We start from the raw sequence: 21481 nt of genomic DNA on the forward strand, positions 1-21481 counted from the left end.
TTTAGTAGAGACGGGGTTTCATCGTGTTTGCCAGGATGGTCTCGATCTCCTGACCTCGTGATCTGCCCGCCTCGGCCTCCCAAAGTGCTGGGATTACAGGTGTGAGCCACTGCGCCCAGCCCATTGTATATTACATCTAAAGCCCATGATGGGAATTGTTTACTAATTTTTGTCTAAAACAAGATGAACACATCTTCTCTAAACCATCAAACATAGTACTTGTCTCTTATTGAAGGTTTGCTGTTTTGTTGCTTAATTTTCAAAAGCTTTTCGGTCATACGTTCTTTGCTGACTTAGGAACATTCCCTTAATAAATTAGCACTTAAGTCACTGGAAGATAAACTCTTTTAGGAAAAAAACTGTGAAATACCTTGAAATGGACAAAAGTGCCTTGTCAAGCCCTCTTGGGATTATCTCTGTTTTTTCATTATCTTTAAATTATCTGATAATCCTGCAAATTGTAAAAACATAGATAATGCAAACTATTCTTTTCCATAGAAATATAAATTGGTTGTGTCCAGGGAATGTAATTTTTGTCCTGGACAGACGCAAATTCATTTCAGCATTTCTTATTGCTTATTTTTAGTGATACTTTAAATTCTTCCTTCAGCCTATTGTATATGTTAATAATTCCCTACGTAATTTGTAATCTTTGGCACATGGTCATGTTATATCTATATAGAATTCATGATTTTGCTTTTTAAAAACAATTATCCTTTAATACCTTAATGGACAAGAGAGTAGAATAGTAGGAAAAACGCTAAGTACTTTGGATTAAAAGAACCCTGGGTAGTTATGGAATCCTTCTTAACCTCAATAAACAGGGAATAGAAAGTCATTTTGTTTTCAGGGTAGATCTGTACATGGAGTATCAAACCACAAAACTCAGGACTTTTTATGAAGATCAAATACAGATATTAAAGTAAAAGCGCTTCTTTACTAGCCTCTGTGAGTTTTAGTCCCCTTCCTGCTACATTAAAGATACTATTACCCATCGAGAGGGTTCTTGTGAGGACGAAGATAACACACATAAAGAACTTAGCCCAATATTTGGCACCAAGCAGGGGCTCAAACTGTTAGTCACCTTCACTTTTGTAAAGGGCTATATGACTAAATGTTGAAAATATTACATTTCATATATATATATGCACACAATAAAGCTAAAATACATCTTGGTCAGAAGAACACCAACTTTGAAAAGCATATCAAACGTATTAAGACTAATGGCTTTTTAAAGAAAAATAGCTAAAACATGTTTAACACTGTGTGCCAACCTCTGTGCTAAGAGTTTTACAAGTATTTTCTCTAGTGATCCTCTAACAACCACCTTATAAGGTAGCTCCTCATAAGGACTTTGAGTGCCACAAATATGGAATGTAGTTTCAATACCTCAGTTTACACTCTGAAAAATGAGGTATGTTTTGTGTCACTGAAAAGTTACATTATAATATTTGAAAGTGTCATGTAAAAATTACCCCTATCCACTGAGCCAATGGCTCATTAACTTAGTTTCAACTTGAATTAGGGAATTTTGGTGGGTCCCATTGTCCCCAGATTGGGCTTTGCTTGGAATCAACTCTGATAATACTTGACAGCTGGCATTTTTGAGTGCCTCTACTTTTGAACTTCTGCTCCTTGCTACTAAATATACTAATAGTATATTTATTTTAATTCTGAACACTGCTACTTCTTCTGGGTTTAATATTTGGGAGATGCCTGCACAGTTGGGCATTCAGCTTTCTTTGAAGCAGAAGCAGGAAGCTCAGAGACTGCCCCAATGCTTAAAGCATTGCCGTTATCCATGCAAGCCTCTCAGAGTGCCTGAACTTCTGGCAGCGCATAGTACAGCTGCCATCTGGTGGGCAAAACACAATAATTTCACCACTCCACCTTGGGACCAGAGACTGAATTCTACATATCTTCCCCTGAGTAAGGGAGGCTACACTTCCATACTCAGCCCTTCAGGTACTTCATCTGTAAAGCAAAAGCTAGGTCTCTATAATGTTCTTATATTTCCTCTAAAGTTTCACTTACTCTTGTAAATTTCGCAGTGTGACAAGATTTTTTAAATATAAATCTTGTAAAAATAAAAACATGCTTTGAATGTTTAAAAGAAAAAATCATCTTTACAGACATTTTAAGGATAAGTAAAATACTGGTTTCATAAGATATTAAAAAACTAAAAAAAAATACAAAAAACTGAGTTCTATCCTTCAGCATATTTGCACATCCTTCTACATGTATGGATCTGAAATTAGTAAGAGGTAAAGAAAAATGGAGGATCATTTGAGCCCAGGAGTTCAAAACCAGCCTGGGAAACATACTGAGAATCAGCTTTAAAAAAAAAAAAAAGGTAGTAAAAAGAGTATTGATTTTCAAGCACAAAGAACTGGGTTCAAATCCTGGCATGATACCCTACTGTAAACCAGTCATGAAAGTCCTTTACCTTTTGCTCCTAACTTCTCTATTAAAAAAAAAAATGCAGGGGGAGTAATAAAGCCACATTCACAGTGCCCTTATGAGGAAAAAATACACACAAAAAGCCTGCAGGTGTACCACAGTCCCTGGTACACAGTAGGCACAAAATTAATGTAAATTATTTTCTCCTTTCTATTTTTTCTCCAAGACTTTGTGCCCTTTCATTCACTACAATTTCTCATTGCTTACTACAGAAACTTACATAACATTATAACTTCCATATTTTCATTAAAAGAAAACATCACTTAATGTTTTTTTAAAAAGCATACTCTACTTAGAAGTAGTCTCCAGCTGATGAAGTAGCAATTCATAATTTTTACAAATTTATGACTCATGCTGAACTGACACCAACATTATTCTTGATGTAATTAATTTAATTACCTTTTGTTCCTCAATGCCAAATTTATGTTATTTTAGCATCTCCATGTGTGGCTCTAAAAATACTGATCATTCTAATTTGAGTCAGTTGTAGACAAGAGGCATAGATTTCCAAGTTTTCTAAGACTTGTTTCTATACCACCATATAGTCATGCAGTGGAAGGAATCTTAAAAGCTTTCCTGGTTAACTCCTGGGAAATACACCACAATCATTCAAACCAATTGATACTTGATAGTCTAGTCTATTAGAAAAACACTAAATCCTGTCCCATCGAAATGCTTGCAATTTCACTGGATATTCTGGACTCAACACATTTGGCACAAGAAACTATGAGATTGTTGTGGATATCTTATAATCATACTTTTTATCAAATCAGTAGTTAAAAAGAATAAGTGAAGTACTTTGAGGTTATGTCTATTCAATTTATTCACCAATACAGTCAATATACATTTTACACCAAGCTAACGACACTTTTTTAAAAAGGATATAATTCTTATCTTTAGTACATTTTGACGCCCTGAGCAAAAAAAATCATAGATACCAAAAAATAAAAACCATGTAATTTCAGAACAAAACCGGATAGAAACTTCCAAAATAAGAGAACCTGAGTCTGTAATTGTTGGAAAAACAAAGAACAGAGAAATTTTGAAAGTCAAACTGGTTATCCAAGGGTAAGCTTTCTAGAGTAAGTTCATTTTGAAGAAGTGGAAAATTCTTAGAGGTTATCTAGTCCATATTCGTCACACGTGCTTCATCTCATTATGGGAAAAAATGAATTGACAAAGAATGACTGTGCTGATATTGAAATTATAAATCTTCTTGTTCTCTACTGCTTTCAAGATCAGTTAAATTTAATATGTCTTCCTCTTCCCAAATGAAAAGATTTTCACCCTCAAACATACAAAGGTCTTCTAAAATATTTCTGTTGCTAATATTTAAGGAGGTCTCAACTTGGCAAATATCTAAGAGGCAAACTTGACCAAGCATTTCAAAGAAGTAATGACAGTTGATATTTTCTCTTACTACTTGGTTGAGATTTGTTCTTGAGCCCTGGAATCTGTTATTTAATAAGTTGTTATTCTCATCGACTGCTTTAAAGATTTCATTTGTCTGACTGCTGAGGTCTTGTGTATTTGAATTCATATTACCCACAACTAACAATGATGTGTGCAAGAAATTCATACAAAACCTTTCCTTCAAATCCGGTTGAAATTTCTTTAAATTACCTTCTTCCTCTAACCCCAAGAAGTTAATTCTTTTTTGTTTTCTTCTTTTACCCATCAAGTCAAATGTGTTATTGAAATAAAACTGATCAAATATATCACCAATGGCATTATCAATAAGATTTTGTCTCAGACTTGCTTTATTGTTCTCTTCCCTGAACACATTTTTGTCTGTCTGAAGTAAATATGGGTGTATTTTCATCCATAAATAAAAACCCAAGAAATTTTCAATATCAGATTCTTTGCGATATGCAAATCCTCGGTCTTCCTCATTCATGGGTTGGATAATAACAGTTAGTATTGGGCAATGTTGACCACAAAGAGCATACAGTTTATCCAAAGAGTCAGCTTCCTGAAGTGTACCATGAATCATATTACTGCCAGGCAATGGTTGGTTTTTAATAGCATCATCAGAGACAGGGTATACTTTGTTACCAGCAGAAATAAAGGAATGAGTGACAGATGTGCATACTCTTTCTGACTGATGATTACCCTTCTCCTCTGTATGGTGATTTGCTATTCTTTCCTTGGCACAGGTTTCATTGTGAACATCCAGCCAATCCTCATGAAAAGGTTCTGAGTCACTGCCATGAGGCATGTTAAAGTAATTGCATTTTAGTTCAAGGGGTTGAGTCAGTTCCTCGAGTTCTGAAGAGGAGAGTTCATCCATGGCTGGGCCTGGGGCCAAATTACCAAAATGTGAATATGGTACCTCACTGCTGTTATTATCAAGTAGGGTGTCTACTGATGTGGTGTCTGCATTGCCACACATGCCAGGATTTTCAGATGACATCCTTAGCAAATGATTTTCTTTCAGAAGCCATTTGCCTTTGTCAATCAGTACTCCTTCCTCTATGTCTGTGAGGATTCTGCTATGATCATTTTGTTTTGTACCAGGTTCTAACACGTCACCCCTATAATAATTGTCCCTCACACCACTAACATCACACTTATCTTGTCTTTCTCCCTGGAATTCCTGCAACATAGGTGAACTACTAGATACCTGTTCAGAAGAGCCAAATGACTGCCCTTCAGAATCATAAAGAGTTGCTTTCCTGGAACACTGAAATTCCACAGAATTATAAGGACAAACCTGAGACTTGCGGGTAGAGCCAGGAAAAAAAGATGGTTTAATAGTATCTGCTTTACCGTAAAGTTTTTCTATTGCCCTTTTAACAAATCCTATGTTGTATTCTTTCTCTTGGGTAAGTTCGCCACTGTCATTGGGATCATCACTGGATGTTTTATATGGCTGCTCACTGTCACTGTCGGGCCGATAGTCTGACCAATCAGAAGTCACTGGACTTTTGATGCATTTTTTTAAATCAGGAGAGGACTCTGAATAACTTCCAGTTTCCATGTTTTTCACCATCATTTTTACCATCTTAGTTTCTCCTTCATTGGTCTCCTTTTCACTATTTTGCTTAGAATCATAGCAAAAAACTAAAGATGGTGGTGTTGCCAGCCTCTTACTGATTATTTCATAAATTATACCATTCTTTCTTTTTTCTTCCATAATATTCTTACTAGAGATGTCTATCAATTCTAAAGTTTTACTAGCCTCTACGTCTTCTTGGATTAATTCTTCAGTGGCTTGCTCTCCTCCATTAACCACTCTATTGAAGATATCAGTGTCATGGTTATCTAAGTCTTCAAAAGATTCCAATTCTGAAATGTTTCTTTCACTTGATGTCATGCTGTTGGTTATTGAGCCTGGTTCTTCAGAAGTCCTTGGTTCTTCCATATCAAAGGAAGTATATGCATTTTCATCCTGAAACTTCCTTAGTGAACAATTTTCAAAATCATCTAGAGAACTATGTTTCTTATCAAGTTCTGCTTCTTTTTCACTTAGGCAAAGGCCACAGGAGCTTAAATTACTGACATTTTGATGCGACACCAATGTATTAAAGCCATTTTTATATTCAGGGTCTGTCAAAATATTTAGATCTTTCTGAATGTCATCACCTCTTTCTAACTCTTCAGTTGATTCCAAGTTATCAGTATATGTGTTTTCTTTGGAGTTTAAAAAGTCAATGGTATTGCAGACATTGACAGGAACGTAGGTCTCATCAATTGGGCAAGCTCCCTCATAGATATGGTTCTCCTTTTGAGCACAAGCCTTATCAGAAAACACAGTATCAGTAAGTGAACAGATCTCTCCTAGGAAACAAGCCTTAATCATAGAAGTCTGATCCACACCATAACCATCACTAGGAAAAAAAGTGTCACTGAGGTTACATGTCTCTTTTGGAGGATAAGCCTTATTTACAGTGCACATCTCACATGGAGAGCAAGTCACTTCCAAAACACAGACTTCAGGGGCACATGCCTCACTGGCAGAGCAACCTCCATCCAAAGAGGAGATTCCTTGTGTTCTTTCATTTTCACTGTACTTAGGAACACTCTGAATGTTGACTGTGGAACAATTTGCAGAAAGATCTATTGGAACCACGTCTTGTTCTTTCTCACTGAGTCCAAAGTGGCTTGTAGTTGACTCCACTAAATTGGCAACAGCAGCTTTCAAGTCATCAGCTTCCTCTGTGATAGCTATGTGCTTTAGAATCTCCAATAATGCAAGCGTTTCTGAAGATTTGTTGGTAGCCTTGTGAGCATCAACTTGACAGAAGCTATTCATACTTCCCTTTAGGTTTAGCACCAAGAGCCAAGCTAGAAGGAGATTAGTGGATGAATTACAGATTGCAGAATGAAAGGGAACATGTGCAAGTGAACCTGGCATTTGAACAACTCCATTCTGAGTCTTGTGAATACCAGGAACTGAAGCTTGCAATTGGTGAAGCATCAGGACTGGTAAGAGGTCTTTTGGAGTTTCCTCTTCTATAGGATCTACTTGAATGGCAACCTCTACACTTTGCCTTTTTCTAGCTAGGTTTATTTTCTCGTAAACAAGTTTTTTCTCTGGTCCCGATTTTTCAGCAGCTATATGACTTTTAGTATTATGATCATTAATAGCTGACTGTGACAAAGTACAATATTCATGCAAGGGAACCAAATAAGCATCATTCAGAGATCCAACCTGTGTCTCATGGAGATCTTCACCAGTGTCATTGGCAATAAAAGACTTATCTCCCTCTTTACATAGATTATCTCCTGTCAAACTGGCAATTTTAGTTATGTGTTTATTACTTTCCATAACAAAATTACTTATTTTTCCAGAACTTGTATAGGGATCATTCCCTGAAAAACTATTATTGCTACAATTTACCATACTCATTTCATTTCTACATACCGGAGCTGATTTTATAGGCTTTAAAGTTGGATACGGATTTATGTTTTGCAACCAACTCTGTATATAATTTTGAATTGAATGATGAGCAATATCCTCAGGAAAATCAGGTTTTTTCAAAGAAGCTAAAGAATTTGCCCTGGTTGTAGCATGTTGTTTACTTAAAATAGCACTTGCTTTCAATTTATCCCCTTTATGTTTTTTCTGGCTTTTTAAAGTTATGTGTGAATCAGTAACTTTTGAAACTAAACTCTTCTTTGCCATTCCTCTCAAATACCCAGATGCCACTTCTGCTTGAGATTGCGGTGCATAAAAATCTTTGGGTTTTTGCTCAAGGATGTTAAATACATGAAATAAACTTTTATTTTCAAAAGTACTTTTGCAATATTTAGATTCATTGTGAGGAAACACTTTATCTCTTTGACCGATTTCTCCTTTTTTAGGTGCTCCTAAGCTTATTTTATTTAGTGATCTAGATTTTCTTTTGGTTAAAAGTCCTTGAACCTTGGAATTTTGAGTAGTATTTAATTTATTTCTATGGAAATTCTTGGAAATCGTGGAATTGAGATTACTTTTGGAACAAAAAGTATTTGATTCAATTACAGTATCACTTGTCCGGAGGTCTTCCTCACAAAGTATCCCTCCTTTAAGGGGACTATCTGAATCTTGCACTATCATTTCCTTTGTAATTCTACCTTTTGTGTTTATTCTCTCATTCTTATTAAGAATTCCTTTGGTTGCAAGCTGTCCATCTTGATACCTGGAATTTATTGCTTGCTGTCGAGATTTTTTCTTCTTTTTGCTGGTAACAGATGACAAAATCTTCTTTTCATTTTTTGGAAGTTTTGTTAAACCACACTGAGCAAATTCATTAATTAGTCTGTCAATTCTTGCAGTGACATTAGAGGATGCTTCTGAAGCTGGAGCCTCAGAAATATTTTTGTCAGTTCCAGAGTTATTACTTGAAAAATGGGTTGCATCTGCTGAAAAAGGACTGAACCTATCATTGGTGTTACCATAAGTTTTGAAGTTCTTGATACCAGTTTTGTTGTCCGATACCACACAATCAACTACATCTTCCTCCACAATTGAGTTATTTGATATAGTTGATGGCAAACCATTATTATGCGACATCTCTAACATCTTCTGACTTGTAATTTCTATAACACCAGCACTTATTGCACTTGACTTAAGCAGACTGTTTTCCTTTTTTCTTTCTAACGATGACTCCTCCATTTGATCATTGTTATTGATCTGAACAAATACTGGTTTGTTAGATACTGATGACATTTTACTGCAAGAATGTGTAAACATGTGATACTCAGACTTGTTTTCCCCACTTTCCCTTTCTTCACTATAGGAAAACTGTCCAATCATTTTCTCTTGAACCTCAGTTTCAGATACTAAGGTCACACTGCCTATCACAGATTTCTTTTGTCTCACTCTTCTTAGTCCAGGTGTAGGGGGCCTATAAAAACGATGCTTTGCTTGGTCTTGAGTTCCCTGGTTGATATCTGTGTCCACAGTAGCATTCTCCCAACTAGCAGAACTGCAAGTTTCAGCCACTTGATCTGTCATTTGAATGTTTATCTCCTCTGCCAAACTGCCCTCTTGATTACTGCTTCGCTCCATAGGTGACACATCTGCAGAGAATGAACATGCTGCAAGCTTTAAACCAGATGATCGACTTTCTGTTCTTCCTGGAAAACTTATCTCACTCTTTTCATCATTATTAGAAGGACCAGTTTTACTGACAGTAGTTGTCCATTTTATGGTTTCTTCCTCTTTTATTCTGAATCGAACTTTCATCTCAACTGTCATAGTGCCATCTTGATTAAAAATAATTGATTTCTCAATATCATCTTCAGAAGGATATATTGGTAAATTCTGAGAATCATTCTTTTCTAAGGCCAAGTAATTTTCAGGAACAAAAGAATAGTCTAAGTAGCAATCATTATTATGTGTTTTCTCAGAAGAAACAGAATAAATCTGGGACCTTGAGCTTGAAGACATATGTGTGCTTACTTTAAAGATTTTAAGAGTAAAAGGTGCCCACATCAAAATATAATATGGAAGGCAGAGAAGTTAGAAATATCCAAAGGAAGAGGCAGCAAAGAAAAAAAGAGAAAAGGAGAAATGATTAGTATGAAAAGTAGCATATTTTCTGTATTTCACAGTAAAATGTTACTGATATGTTTCTGAGCTCTATGTATTTTTTTTCTTTTTTTTCTTTTTTTCTGAGACAGAGTCTTGCTCTGTCACCAGACTGGAGTGCAGTGGCACGATCTGGGCTCACTGCTACCTCCACCACCAGGGTGCAAGCAGTTCTCCTGCTTCAGCGTCCCGAATAGCTGGGACCACAGGCCCGCACCACCATGCCCAGCTCATTTTTTTGTATTTTTAGTAGAGATGGGTTTTCACCATGTTGGCCAGGATGGTCTCGATCTCCTGACCTCGTGATCCGCCTGCCTCGGCCTCCCAAAGTGCTAGGATTACAGGCGTGAGCCACCACACTCAGCCTATGTATTTTCCCAATAGTTATTTGAGAAAACCTACTGTAACAGTGGTACATTTCTTCAAACCACTCTTTAGAAGAGATCTCTAATTCTACTTCAACTTCAATGAGGAGGTTCAGAGAATTTTAACAAGTTTAATAAGGTAATTTTAATTTTAAAAATGTATAAAGTAAAAACTGCTAAGAATTCTACCAAAGGTAAAACTTTTTGTGGGTTTTCATTTCATTGTTTTACCAGTACTGAAACTGGAGTCTAACCAAGTACCACTTACCTATTCAAACAAGGCAAGCAATTTATGATGGTATTCATCTTCCCACCTACACATCAAAAGAGGTATCCATAGCTTTGTGAAAGCAGAAACATTTTTATAATTAAGACTGAATTAATCAAGTACTAATTAGTAATTTAGCATGCACTTTGCATTATCGTTGCAGCTGACTTAATATAGGGCACAAGAGAGAACAGAGATAGACATAAGTCCAGATATCAGTTGTCCTTTTAATGTGTATCTTCAGCATTAACCTTGGCACTCTTGCTTCTTAAATTCAATCAAAATGCCTGGGCTGGGCGCAATGGCTCACATCTGTAATCCTAGCACTTTGGGAGGCTGAGGCGGGTGATCACTTGAGCCCATCATAAACAGCCTGGGTAACATAGCAAGACCCCATCTCAAAAAGAAAAAAAAATTCCTGTTAGCAAATCTATATAGATTTGCACATACCTGCCATCAGGTAAGCCCCTAGAGTATAAACCTAGAAATATTTTTTCTTATTTTTGATATGCTTTTACTTAAATTATAAATCAAAATGTCTCAAATTTTTTAAGAAAACTTAACAAAGCCCTCAGATTCCCTGCAGTCATCAAAAACCATACTCGGCAACCTGTATCACACATAAGATAATAAAATCATTTTAGTAAAATGACAAACGTGAAATAGCACTACCATATTTATAACATATATGTGGCAACCTAATGCTTACAAAATAGAAGCATTAATAATTATCTATTGAATATATCCATGAAATCATTAAACAACAACGGATTAGTTTTACCCACATTAGCAGTGAGTAGAGAGATTAATACTATTTAAAATACATATTATCCAAGTCTAAAGAGAATAAAAACTTAAATTTAAGTATAAAAAATAATCAGTACTCCAGCAAAGAGCTTGTCTTCCCTGGAAATACTGAGTACAATGAATAATGAGATTAGCTCATTATTGCTAATGTAAATTGCTGTATAGGCAATTTACAGCTCATCCCACATTCCTGAGCCTGAAGAGGCCCTCTTCCTCCCCTAACCAAAGGATAATGCTACACAGCAGATCCTACAGAATTATCAACCTACATTATCGTTAACCAGCATGAATTGGTTGCATGAACCTTTTATTTAATAAATAAAATGTGGATCTAAGAACCTGTGGTTTTTATAGGAATAACTTCAGAAGGCAGAGCACATAGCGTAGATTTGAAAAAATACAGTCATTCTGCTAACCTGCTGAGGTCAGCTATGGATGCTGCATGGTACTATTTAGAGAAAACTGCAAACACCAGAGAAGAGACTTACACAGATTCCACTCTAAAGCAAGAAATGCTGGCATTTTTATTTTTTTAACTAGATATTTTATGCAAAAAAGTACACATCATCAATTTAAACAGGCATATCATTGATTTGGAAAAGTCTAAAAAATAGATAATCTCTATGACTCTTTCCAACTATAAATATAGCCAATTTCAGTTTAGAATGTTTTTAAATCCTCTCCTTTTCGTTTCTGTGGTGAAAGAAACTGGTCATTTAAGCATGGATTTTTGCTGTCGTTGAGGCAAAAAAAATCTCAGGGCTAAAAATATGGGCTATATATTAATAAGTGACTTACTCTTTCTGCTTTCTGACTTTGCATTTCCCTTGGGGTACACACGCTGAGAGATCCCTGGTAATCTAGCCGGAAGCAAGTATTTTTGGATGTCATAATTTCCTGGTTTAAACGGCTCCCTTCCTGCTGCCACCACAGCTCCAGAGCTCAGGATCACTGCCTGGAGGCTGGGAACCTAAAAGAGACCAGAGTCATCATCCTGAGATGAGCACATTTTATACTAAGTGGTAATTTTATAACTTTGCTTGAATCAAATCAACAACCTCCTAGGCTTGAAAGACATCATCACTGAGCATTTTCTTAGGCACCAATGGCGTATACAAAATAAGTACAAATACCAAATGTCAAGGTTGGGTGGGGGAGTCAGTTACGTTCCAGAGGGGATCCCAGGAAAATGCTTCCTGTATGAAAATACTACTGTTTGTCACTCCTTTCCAAAAAATATTATCCAGATTGGATTCCATGCGAAAACATTATGTAACTCGGGGCTCAGGGAAGACAGAAAGGGGTAGGTAGCGTGAGGGAAAGATGAGATTCCAGTCAGATTCTGACAAAGGAACAAAGGCAGCAGCGGCACACACACACTCACATACACAGTCAGGGAGGAAGGAAGACTTCCTTCCCGGGGGCCACCATTCACATCCCACACGAATCCAATTAGTAGGGTGCTCAAAATGAGCTCAGGCTCGAGGAGCCCCCAGAACGCTCACCCTCCTTCCGTCCGTAGCATACAGCTTGACCACCGGGCGCTGCATGACCTCTGTCAGGTGCTGTAGAAATGCCTCGAAGCTCTGGGTGACCCTCCTGCTCACAAGAACCGCGCGCCTCGTCTTCGGGTCGCCATTCCTGAAGACCACCAGGCTCCGCGGGGCGCGGGGCATGCTGGGGGCAGCGACGGCGACGGGGTGGGACTGTGCATGCGCGCTGATGGCCCGGCTGCTGAGCCAGGGCCGCGGGCGCCGACGGGCTTTGTCCAGGTCTACAGGCTGCACCTTCCTGCCGTGGGAACATAGGTACAACTCGTCGTCCTCCAGCTCCTCCAGGCGCGTGATGCTGTGCCTGCCCCGAGGGGTGCTGATGTTCCTCACTCCAAAAGGTAGGGGCACCTTCCTGGACAAGTTATCCAGCAGAGCATCAAAGGACTTAAAAGAGCGAGGGTTGACCACCACCCTGACCCCGCCGAATTGGGGGTCTCCGCTCTTGTAGAAACTGATCCGCTTGGCCACAACAGGATGAGTGAGGCTCAAATGGCGAGGGGGTGGAACTTGACCTTCAGAAGAAGTAGGATGAATGATGGAAAAACCAGTAGAAGGGGTATCACTCATTTTGGCTGAGACCTAGAGAAGAAAGAAAATTATCTCCAGAATCACAGCACCATAGCAAATACATGGTAATACTAATGCATGCTAAATATAGCTGCAGACATCCAGGATATTCCTAGAAGTTTATTCTTTCATTCGTTTATTCATTCATTATACCTATCAATTTTGAAAGACAATTTTAAGGAACTTATAATAAAAGAGATAAACTGTTAAATAAGGACATTTATAATTTAAAGGTTAAAAATAACCTAAACACACGAATAAGGGCCTAGATAAATTATCACATATACACCTATGCAATGGAAAACTATGCAACCATTAAACATGATCTTATGTATCTTTTGGCATAGAAAGATGATCATGACATATTACTAACTGCAAAAATTCAGTTTGAAAAACATTCTGTGCTACTGATTTAAATGTATACGTACAGTCACATTGCTTAACAATGAGGATAAGTTCTGAGAAATGCATTGTTAGGTGATTTTATCATTGTGTGAATATCATAGAGTGTACTTACACAAACAGATGGTATAGCCTACTACACACCCAGGCTTTAGGGAATAACCTATTCCTCCTAGGCTATAAATCTGTACAGCATGTTACTGTTTGAATACCGTACGGCATTGTAACACAGTGGTAATTTGTGTATCTAAACATATCTAAACATAGAAAAGGTATAGTCAAAATATGGTATTATAATCTTGTGGGGCCACCATCATATAGGTAGTCCGCCATGGACCAAAGTAGTGTTTTGTGGCACATGACTGAGTTATATGAATTGGGGAAAAGTCCAGAAATATATACAACCCAGTGTTGATGGTGGTTATCTCTGGATTGCAGAATTCTGGATAATATTCGTGTTTTTTATACATTGCTAAACTTCGTGAACCTTTAAAATTAGCAGGTATTATTGCAGAATTTAAAAAACAACAGACACAAATCAGAAACCATCCACTGAGAAAAGTAAGAGAGTTTTGCAATTCATCAATTTAGTCCTTCATATCCTGACAATAAGGAAATATGGGAGAAACAGGAAATGTTTTTAAAGTTCAAATTGTCTGGAGGAAAATGTACTTGACATTAAGTTCTAGGAGGAATGTATCACATAGAACCTTAAGTAAGAGCCATCTTAAGATACTATCAGATGTTTCCACTGCATATTGGATAAAATGCAGGCAAATCATCTCACACAACCACTTAACTTACTTTGGGAAACACTGCACTAAGCAAAAATGTTCTTTAAATGAATGACAGCATTGCTGTGGGCTGCTAAAACTGTTGCAGTCTGGTTACTAGTCCCACTAGTAGTTCTAAAGTTAAACCTTCAGGAGAGAATTCAAGAAGAGTAATTTTCAGCAAAGCACTAAGGTTTTCCGTTTCCACTTCTCAGTGAAACTGGAGTTTGACTGACAAACGAGCAGCATGTGGAAGGATTTATCTGGTTCTGGCCTTGTTTTCATTTGTGGCTGTTTTCTATTGTTTGAAATCATTTTAATTATTAGTGTCTTTTGACACAGTAAGAAAGTCCTGCAGCCTTGAAGACAAATTGAACAAACAAAATTAATGTGATTGGTAATACAGAGATGGAAAAAGGCATGTTTATCATTGTAAATCAGCTATAAATCTGGCTCAAATTATCTACTTAAATTTTTGCAAGCTGTTATCCAAGATTCTTCATATATCTCCAATCTGATTTGCAAATCTTATTTAAATGTAACTTAGAAAAAAACATTTGAAGATCAGCCTAGAAATTAGATGTCTTCCCTTCCTTCTTCCTCAGAAGTTTAAAGTAATTATAATACTTAAGACAAAAAAAGCAGCTGTAGCAGACATGTGCATCAGGAGCTGGGGAATCCAGCTTCGCAATAGAGTCAGCAAAACTGCAACCTCTTATCCTTATCTGGTCAACTGTGGTCTGACTTTGAGCAGGCTGCTTAATTGCCATGGCATCAGCAACTATAAGAAGGATGAGTTCCTTCAGTATTTAAATAGGACTTTAGACCAGGCGTGGTGGCTCACACGTGCAATCCCACCACTTTGGGAGGCCGAGGCAGGTAGATCTCCTGAGGTCAGGAGTTCAAGACCAGCCTGGCCAACATGGTGAACCCTCATTTCTACTAAAAATACAAAAATTAGCCGGGCGTGGTGGCGTGCGCTTGTAGTCCCAGCTACTCTACTCGGGAGGCTGAGGCAGAAGAATCACTTGAACCCAGGAGGCGGAGGTTGCAGTGAGCTGAGATCGCACCACTGCACCCCAGCCTGGATGATAGAGTGAGACACCATTTCAAGAAAATTTAAAAAAAAAAAATAAATAAGACTTTAGAACTCTGTCTCCAATTATATTTTAGGTTGGTTTACTTATATGTTTATTTGAAAATATTGTACATGAATAATATTTGAGACACATTTTTCACTTAATTTTGGAAAATGATATTTTTCTTGGTGTAGGTGCATCATGAGGCTCTTAATGTCACTTTTTAAATGCCTGAATCTCACTATTTGGAGAGCTGTTAACCTGGTGACCACTTTGGGAACACATCTATGTGAGCCAATATGCTAAGAATTTTGTGGGCAGTTTTGTTTGTCAGTTTTGGCTAAAGAGAAAGGAGATTTTGTTCTGGGGCCGGGAGGGAAAACATGGAAGATAAAGACAATAGGAGCAAAGAGGCAGTTGCCATTGTCCCTATCCCACTGCTACCCAGCCCTGAGCATTAGTTTTGAGCCCAGTGCATGAAGGGCAGGTGCTGAAGGTACCGTGACCTGGGAAGATGCCAGCTCCCCAGCAGTGGAGGAGCATTTGCAGAGAAGGTGCATCCAACAGGGTGGTTGCCAGGCACTTTGTTGGGGATGCTGTAGTGAAAACAAAACAAAAATATAAGTTCACATGATCTTCATAGTGTGCGAGAGAATCTCTGGGAACTCCTAGAAGTCACTGGGGGAACTTTTAGTTAGAGTGTTGAGATTCTGCATCCTTGTAGGTGAGTCTTAACAGCCTATGATAAGGAGGGCCTTGTGTGTAAAACCCAGAACATGATAAAGATTAGGTATTATCACTGAATAAAAACATTTGTGTTCATTGATTGCACAACGTCATCATTTGGAAAGAGGGTGCAAACCAAGTATTTCTGAAGGAAGTGAATCAGCTTTTGCCCTGTCTTAATAATGTGCATTTCCTACAGAGTCCATGGGAAGTTCATAGAGTAACTCAACAGCTCAAGTGAAGAAAAGGAAGAGTTGGGGTACCAAGAGAATATTAAGGAGGGATGTCTAATACAGCCTGAGGGATTGGGGGTGGGAGTGAGAAGAGAGGGCAATTTCCAGAGGAAAGCCTGTGTAAAGTTGAGATGCCAGAGGCAAAAAGTGGTAGAGATGCCCTCCAGGAAGAAGGCAGAGGTGGTACAGCATTTACCTGGTGCACCTGAGCAAGACTAGCGACGTGGTCATTAAGTCTTGACGATAGAGTGCCCACTTCTGTGAAACAGAGCTACCAGCCCTCCGTAACATTTTTGAGTTCTCCTATGTTAGCTGTGCTCCATTCTTAATCAGTTTTAAGAACTAATCAGAATTTGCATGGAAATTTAGCTATGTATCATTACATACACTTTCGATAATAAGGTTTATCTTATGCCCTTTAAATTTGGAATAAGGCAGTAATATACTTAAGGGCTACCTAGGGAACAAACAAACTGAGCAGCATAAAATGGTTGAATTCTCCCAGAAGTTTAGGCTGAAGAAGTGGTGGAGGTGGAAAGAGGTAACTGTAGAATCTTGAGGCCCTCCAGTTTCCTCACCAGTGACTTCTCTATATGTAGCAAGGAAGCTGGTTTACAAAAACTCTTTGCCTTAAAATCCGCTTCTAATGACATGACAGCTTGCTACCAATATCGTCTCTTCTTCTCTGCAGAGCCTCTTTATTGCCTAAAGTTAGACAATGGAGCTATCATGCATACTTTCATTGCTCTTTAATATTAAGCAGATTTTTTAACACCCTTAGGCTCAACTGTGGCTAGGCTTATCTGTGGCATCATTAGTTTCAATCAAACCCCACTTAAATCAATCATTTACAGCTGTGCTGCTCAGAACTACTAAATAGTTGGCCTCTACCAAGAGGGCTGTGTCTTCACTCTCCCACTCACTTGACAAAACATGACAGAGTTACATGCGTCATTTCACTAATTATATTTTAATTTTCTACCACATAGTGTGAATTCAGACAAGTCACAAATAATGAAGTAGAAAAAGTGGAAAATTGAGAAATACAGAATGTACAGAATGTTCATTCTTTTAGCAATTCAGAGACTTGATGTTGCAAGAAAAACCAGTTCATTTCAGATTTTCATGAGCCTATGGGGTAGAGTTGAGAGAGGAGATTCAAAAAGGAAAATCACCAGTTATTCACTGTGGTAGTCACAGCATTGTTGAATTAATTGCCTTCTTCTTTAATGTATTGCCCACATGTCTATAAGAAGTATATAATGCTTTTATTGTCAGAAACAAAGTAAACATTACTCATTTGAATAAACTAGAATCACTTGATTTCCTGATACTGAAGTTCTATTCTACTTCAATATCAGCATATTGTGAAGGTTGCTGGCATATTTAAGTAAAAGATAATTATTAATAACATTTATTCTTTTTCTAACAGTTAAAGACAGAACACAGATATATAATCTAAGTATAATACGGAAAACAAAATACAACTAGCAAAACAGAATATTTTCCAAAGAAAGATTCAAATAGTTTTGTACTTACCAGAACTTGAAACTTCTGTTATTAAGAAAACAAAAAGATGTTTAAGTTGTTTAAATAGCTTAAATAAATGTCACTGGATATGTAACCTCATTTCGTGCAAAGAAACTAATGTCTTTGGATTTATTCTCAGTATGTCCAGCAAGGGATTGAGTACAGCCAATTAATTTAATCCATGGTGATGCTAATCACCAGACAGAGCTCTCCCTAAGGAGACCACAGCCAGATACAAAACAGTTCCTAGCATGCTCTGCAGTTATGAAATCTTCCTCATGAAGGTTTCCCTTGCATCTTCTTTCTTGCCTAGTGTTATCCTCCAGAAAAAGTACTTCACCAGTACACAAGCATTTCTCTCCCAGACAACTTTTAACCCTCATTTATGTTAACGGGAGAAAGCTGTTATTGTGCAGCTAAAAATGAAATTGTTTGACATTTTCTCATTCTGATAAGTTTCTAAGTCAGTACTTGCTCCTGGTAATCATTTAAAAATAAAGATCTAGGCCTTTTGTTTTATTTAGGCACTCTTGCTTATTACCTTATTGATGTGATTCTGAAATGACTGTGAGTGTACACAATTTGGTGACTCAGCATAATACAGGACAAACAGCAGAAGCAGCACATGATGAAATGCTATGGTTTATGCTTCTGCATACACAGCACGCTTCCACTTCTTCCCTTACTCATACTGGGGTTTGAACATGTTTCAGGACTTTGTCACACATAAAGTCCCCAGATGGCACCTGATCCTTCTAATGACTACCTGTAGTCTAATCGGACTTGAAGATGCTTCACCTAATCGGGTTTCCTACTGGGCTTCCTGCCTCAGCTCTGAACAACAAAAACAAGGTAAGGGGTCCTCTGGGGAAACAGGACCAGGTTCAAGCATGTGCACCACAATGTTGTCTCCACACCAATCACAAAAGGAGAAAGATCATGAAACTGCACACTTTGCCTCATAAATACTGACTTTGTTACAGGCCACCTATGAGAGAGAAATGGAGACAGGAGTAGGGAGGGATGGGGAGAAAGAGAAAGAGTGAGGTGTAGATAAGAGAAACAGTAGTGTCTAGCTTTGATACAAACCTCCATTTATAATTATCACTGTCTACACAAAGACATGGCTATTAAATCAGTAAGGGAATTTGTGTTTACGGGGTAGCAATAGGCATGAATTGTATCATTACCAGCTCCAAATTGAAGTACAAATTCAAAAAGTTTGGGGTCAGATATGATCTGCCCTTAAATAGCTAAGGACTAATGCAGCATTTGTCTTGATTTTATCTTTAATTCTTTAATCTATGTCTGATAAACAATTCACATTGATCAGTTCTGTTTTGACACTGAAAGAATTTCTGCCAATGAGGCTTTTGGCATTCCTTAGACTCATTTATCAAAGGTGGGCCAGGGCCAGAAGCATCAGCATCAAAAGAATCAAAAGAACCAAAAAGGGATTCTTTTGGGGTACTTTTAAGAAAGATAACAATTTCTTACATATAAGACAGCACAAAATGGGCTCTCCTTTTCTGAGCATCTCCTGTAGTATACGTTCCACTCCCACAACTCCAGTTAAGGACAGAGAGCAGGTACCCCTGTTATCCAATCGAGCTACCATACCCTTTCCCTGGTATCACATGTCTCTGGCACATGTCAATGTGTATCTAAACCATGGCTTCCCAGGCTTGAAGGTGCATATGAATTTCCTGGGATCTTGCTGCAGCGGTTGACCCAGTAGGCCTGGGGTGGAGTCTGAGAGTCTACATTTCTAATAAGCAGATGCTGATGCTTCTGGCCCTGGCCCGCCTTTGATAAGTGAGCCTAAGGAATGCCAAAAGCCTCATTGGCAGAGTTCATATTAGGCTTCTTCCCTAAGAATGCCTTCAACTGCCATGGCCTCTGAGACTACCTGTATGTCATATCTGAGCTCTGTTAAGTTCTGTCTGGTCACTGCTGTTAGAGTGGCCAGACGACAGGAGTGGTGTTAAGCATACATTCTCAGCATACCACTGAGTCAGTCAGACCTCAGTTCAAATCCTGCCTCTTCCACTTTGCTATGTGAATCTGAAGCCATGTACTTAATTCCTCTGTCTACTTCCCTGGCCATAAAATGTGGAAAAATACCTGCTTTATAGGTTCATTCGTGAGGGTTAAGTAAAAGAATGTATATTATGTGTTTGACACAGTGTCTGAATGTCATAATAAGTGTTCAATAAATGGACATTATTATTTTCGCCATGTTTATCTTCTTTTAACACATTTCCATGATCCTCACAGCGTTTAGTAAATGACTTCATGCCCTAGCATGCCTCACAAATTGTGATCTGACTTCAGCTTACTTTTCCAATTTCATTATGATCCATATGTCTTACTCTGTAGTTTTGATTATTTGAAGTTTTTTAAATGTGGCTCTGGATTTTTGCATGTATTGTTTATCTTACATGCAAATGTAATGCCTCCTCATAACCCAGACACCCTGCCTTTCATTGCCATACATTTTCTGTCCCTTCCTTCAACACTCGGTTCATCTCAGAAACCTTTCTTGAACCCCTGCCTTCCCACTACATCAACATGCTGAACGAAGTAAGTACCCTGCAATGTGCCCCCTTATCTATCTGTATAAATATACTCTGTAGTACATTTCATACTGCACAAACAAGTGGTGCATTAAGCACCAGAAGTGTAACTTCTTTATCATCTCTGAATTTCCAGAAATAGCTCAATACCTTATATATATCAGGCACTCAATAAATACCTATTAAAGGAATGATCCTCTGCCTGCCTTAGTACAGAATTGTTGTGGAGATATATATGCCTGAAGAATGCTGTCTCATTGTAACTGCTAGAATGTACCTTTCCAGGCAGGCCCAAGGAACCCAGGACAGAGATCAGACTATATCAGGAAGCATAATAATTTTGTATAGCTGGTATAGAATATGGCCTTCGTCCTTTGCCATCCAAGCCACATAGAATTCTGTGTGTGGTCCATTCTGATCAAGTTAAATTATTGGATATTGAACCTAAATGGCCTCTACCTTAAAAAACCATTCTCCATATTACAGATCTCCTGGACTCTGGAATTGGCAATTCTCTTTAGATGTGGAGTTTTTTACACAGCCTTCCTTCTTTACTCATTTGTTCATTTGTTCAACAGATAATTAATGCATACTCACTGTGTATTAGACACACATAGCAACAAACACAACAGAAAAAAATCCTTGCCTTCATGCGGTCACATTATCCTGCAGAGACAAACTATAAATAAAAAAGCAAATCTACAGTATGTTAGATCATACAAAGTGCTATGGAGAAAAGTGAGGTAAAGTAGGAGTGGCAGTGGTAGAGGTCAGGGAAAACCTCACTGAGAAGTGACATGTGAGAAGAAATCTAAAAGTAGTCAAGGGAAATGGTGTTCAGATATTTGACAGAAGTGTGTTCCTGGCCGAGAGAGTAAGCGCAAAGGTTTGTGGGAAGTATTTGAAGTATTTGAGAAATTATAAGAAGACCAGTGTGGCTAGAAAGCAGGGCACCAAATTATACAGGGTCTGTAGCCATTGGTAAATACTTTGGCTTTAACTTTAAGTGAGATGAGAAACCAAGGAAGGATTTTGAGAAGAGAAGTAATGATCTCACACTTCAAAGGATTACTTTGGCAATGATGTTAAAAATACAGGTATATCCAATGGAAGATGGCAAAGTA

The 21481-nt window shown here is 38.0% G+C and overlaps 1 protein-coding gene and 1 long non-coding RNA gene across 2 annotated transcripts in view; one reads left to right on the forward strand and one right to left on the reverse strand.

The window, feature by feature from the left end:
- Positions 1 to 3178: 3178 nt before the first annotated feature.
- RP1 (RP1 axonemal microtubule associated) lies at positions 3179 to 17897 on the reverse strand. The gene is made up of 4 exons (XM_032759762.2): positions 17791 to 17897; positions 12424 to 13050; positions 11717 to 11888; positions 3179 to 9348 (listed from the first exon to the last, which is right to left on the reverse strand). Exons 2-4 carry the CDS (start codon positions 13036 to 13038, stop codon positions 3665 to 3667), a joined length of 6471 nt encoding a protein of 2156 aa, XP_032615653.1. The 5' UTR covers positions 13039 to 13050; positions 17791 to 17897; the 3' UTR covers positions 3179 to 3664.
- The window catches only part of LOC131384296 (uncharacterized), a 47629-nt gene continuing 38827 nt past the window's right edge, over positions 12680 to 21481 (forward strand). Inside the window, exons 1-2 of the long non-coding RNA XR_009215000.1 lie at positions 12680 to 12809; positions 18495 to 18633. This is a non-coding gene — a long non-coding RNA (uncharacterized LOC131384296). The remainder of the gene's footprint in view (positions 12810 to 18494; positions 18634 to 21481) is intronic.

Source organism: Hylobates moloch, unplaced genomic scaffold (assembly GCF_009828535.3).
Source record: "Hylobates moloch isolate HMO894 unplaced genomic scaffold, HMol_V3 SCAFFOLD_9, whole genome shotgun sequence".
Classification (NCBI taxonomy): Eukaryota; Metazoa; Chordata; class Mammalia; order Primates; family Hylobatidae; genus Hylobates; species Hylobates moloch.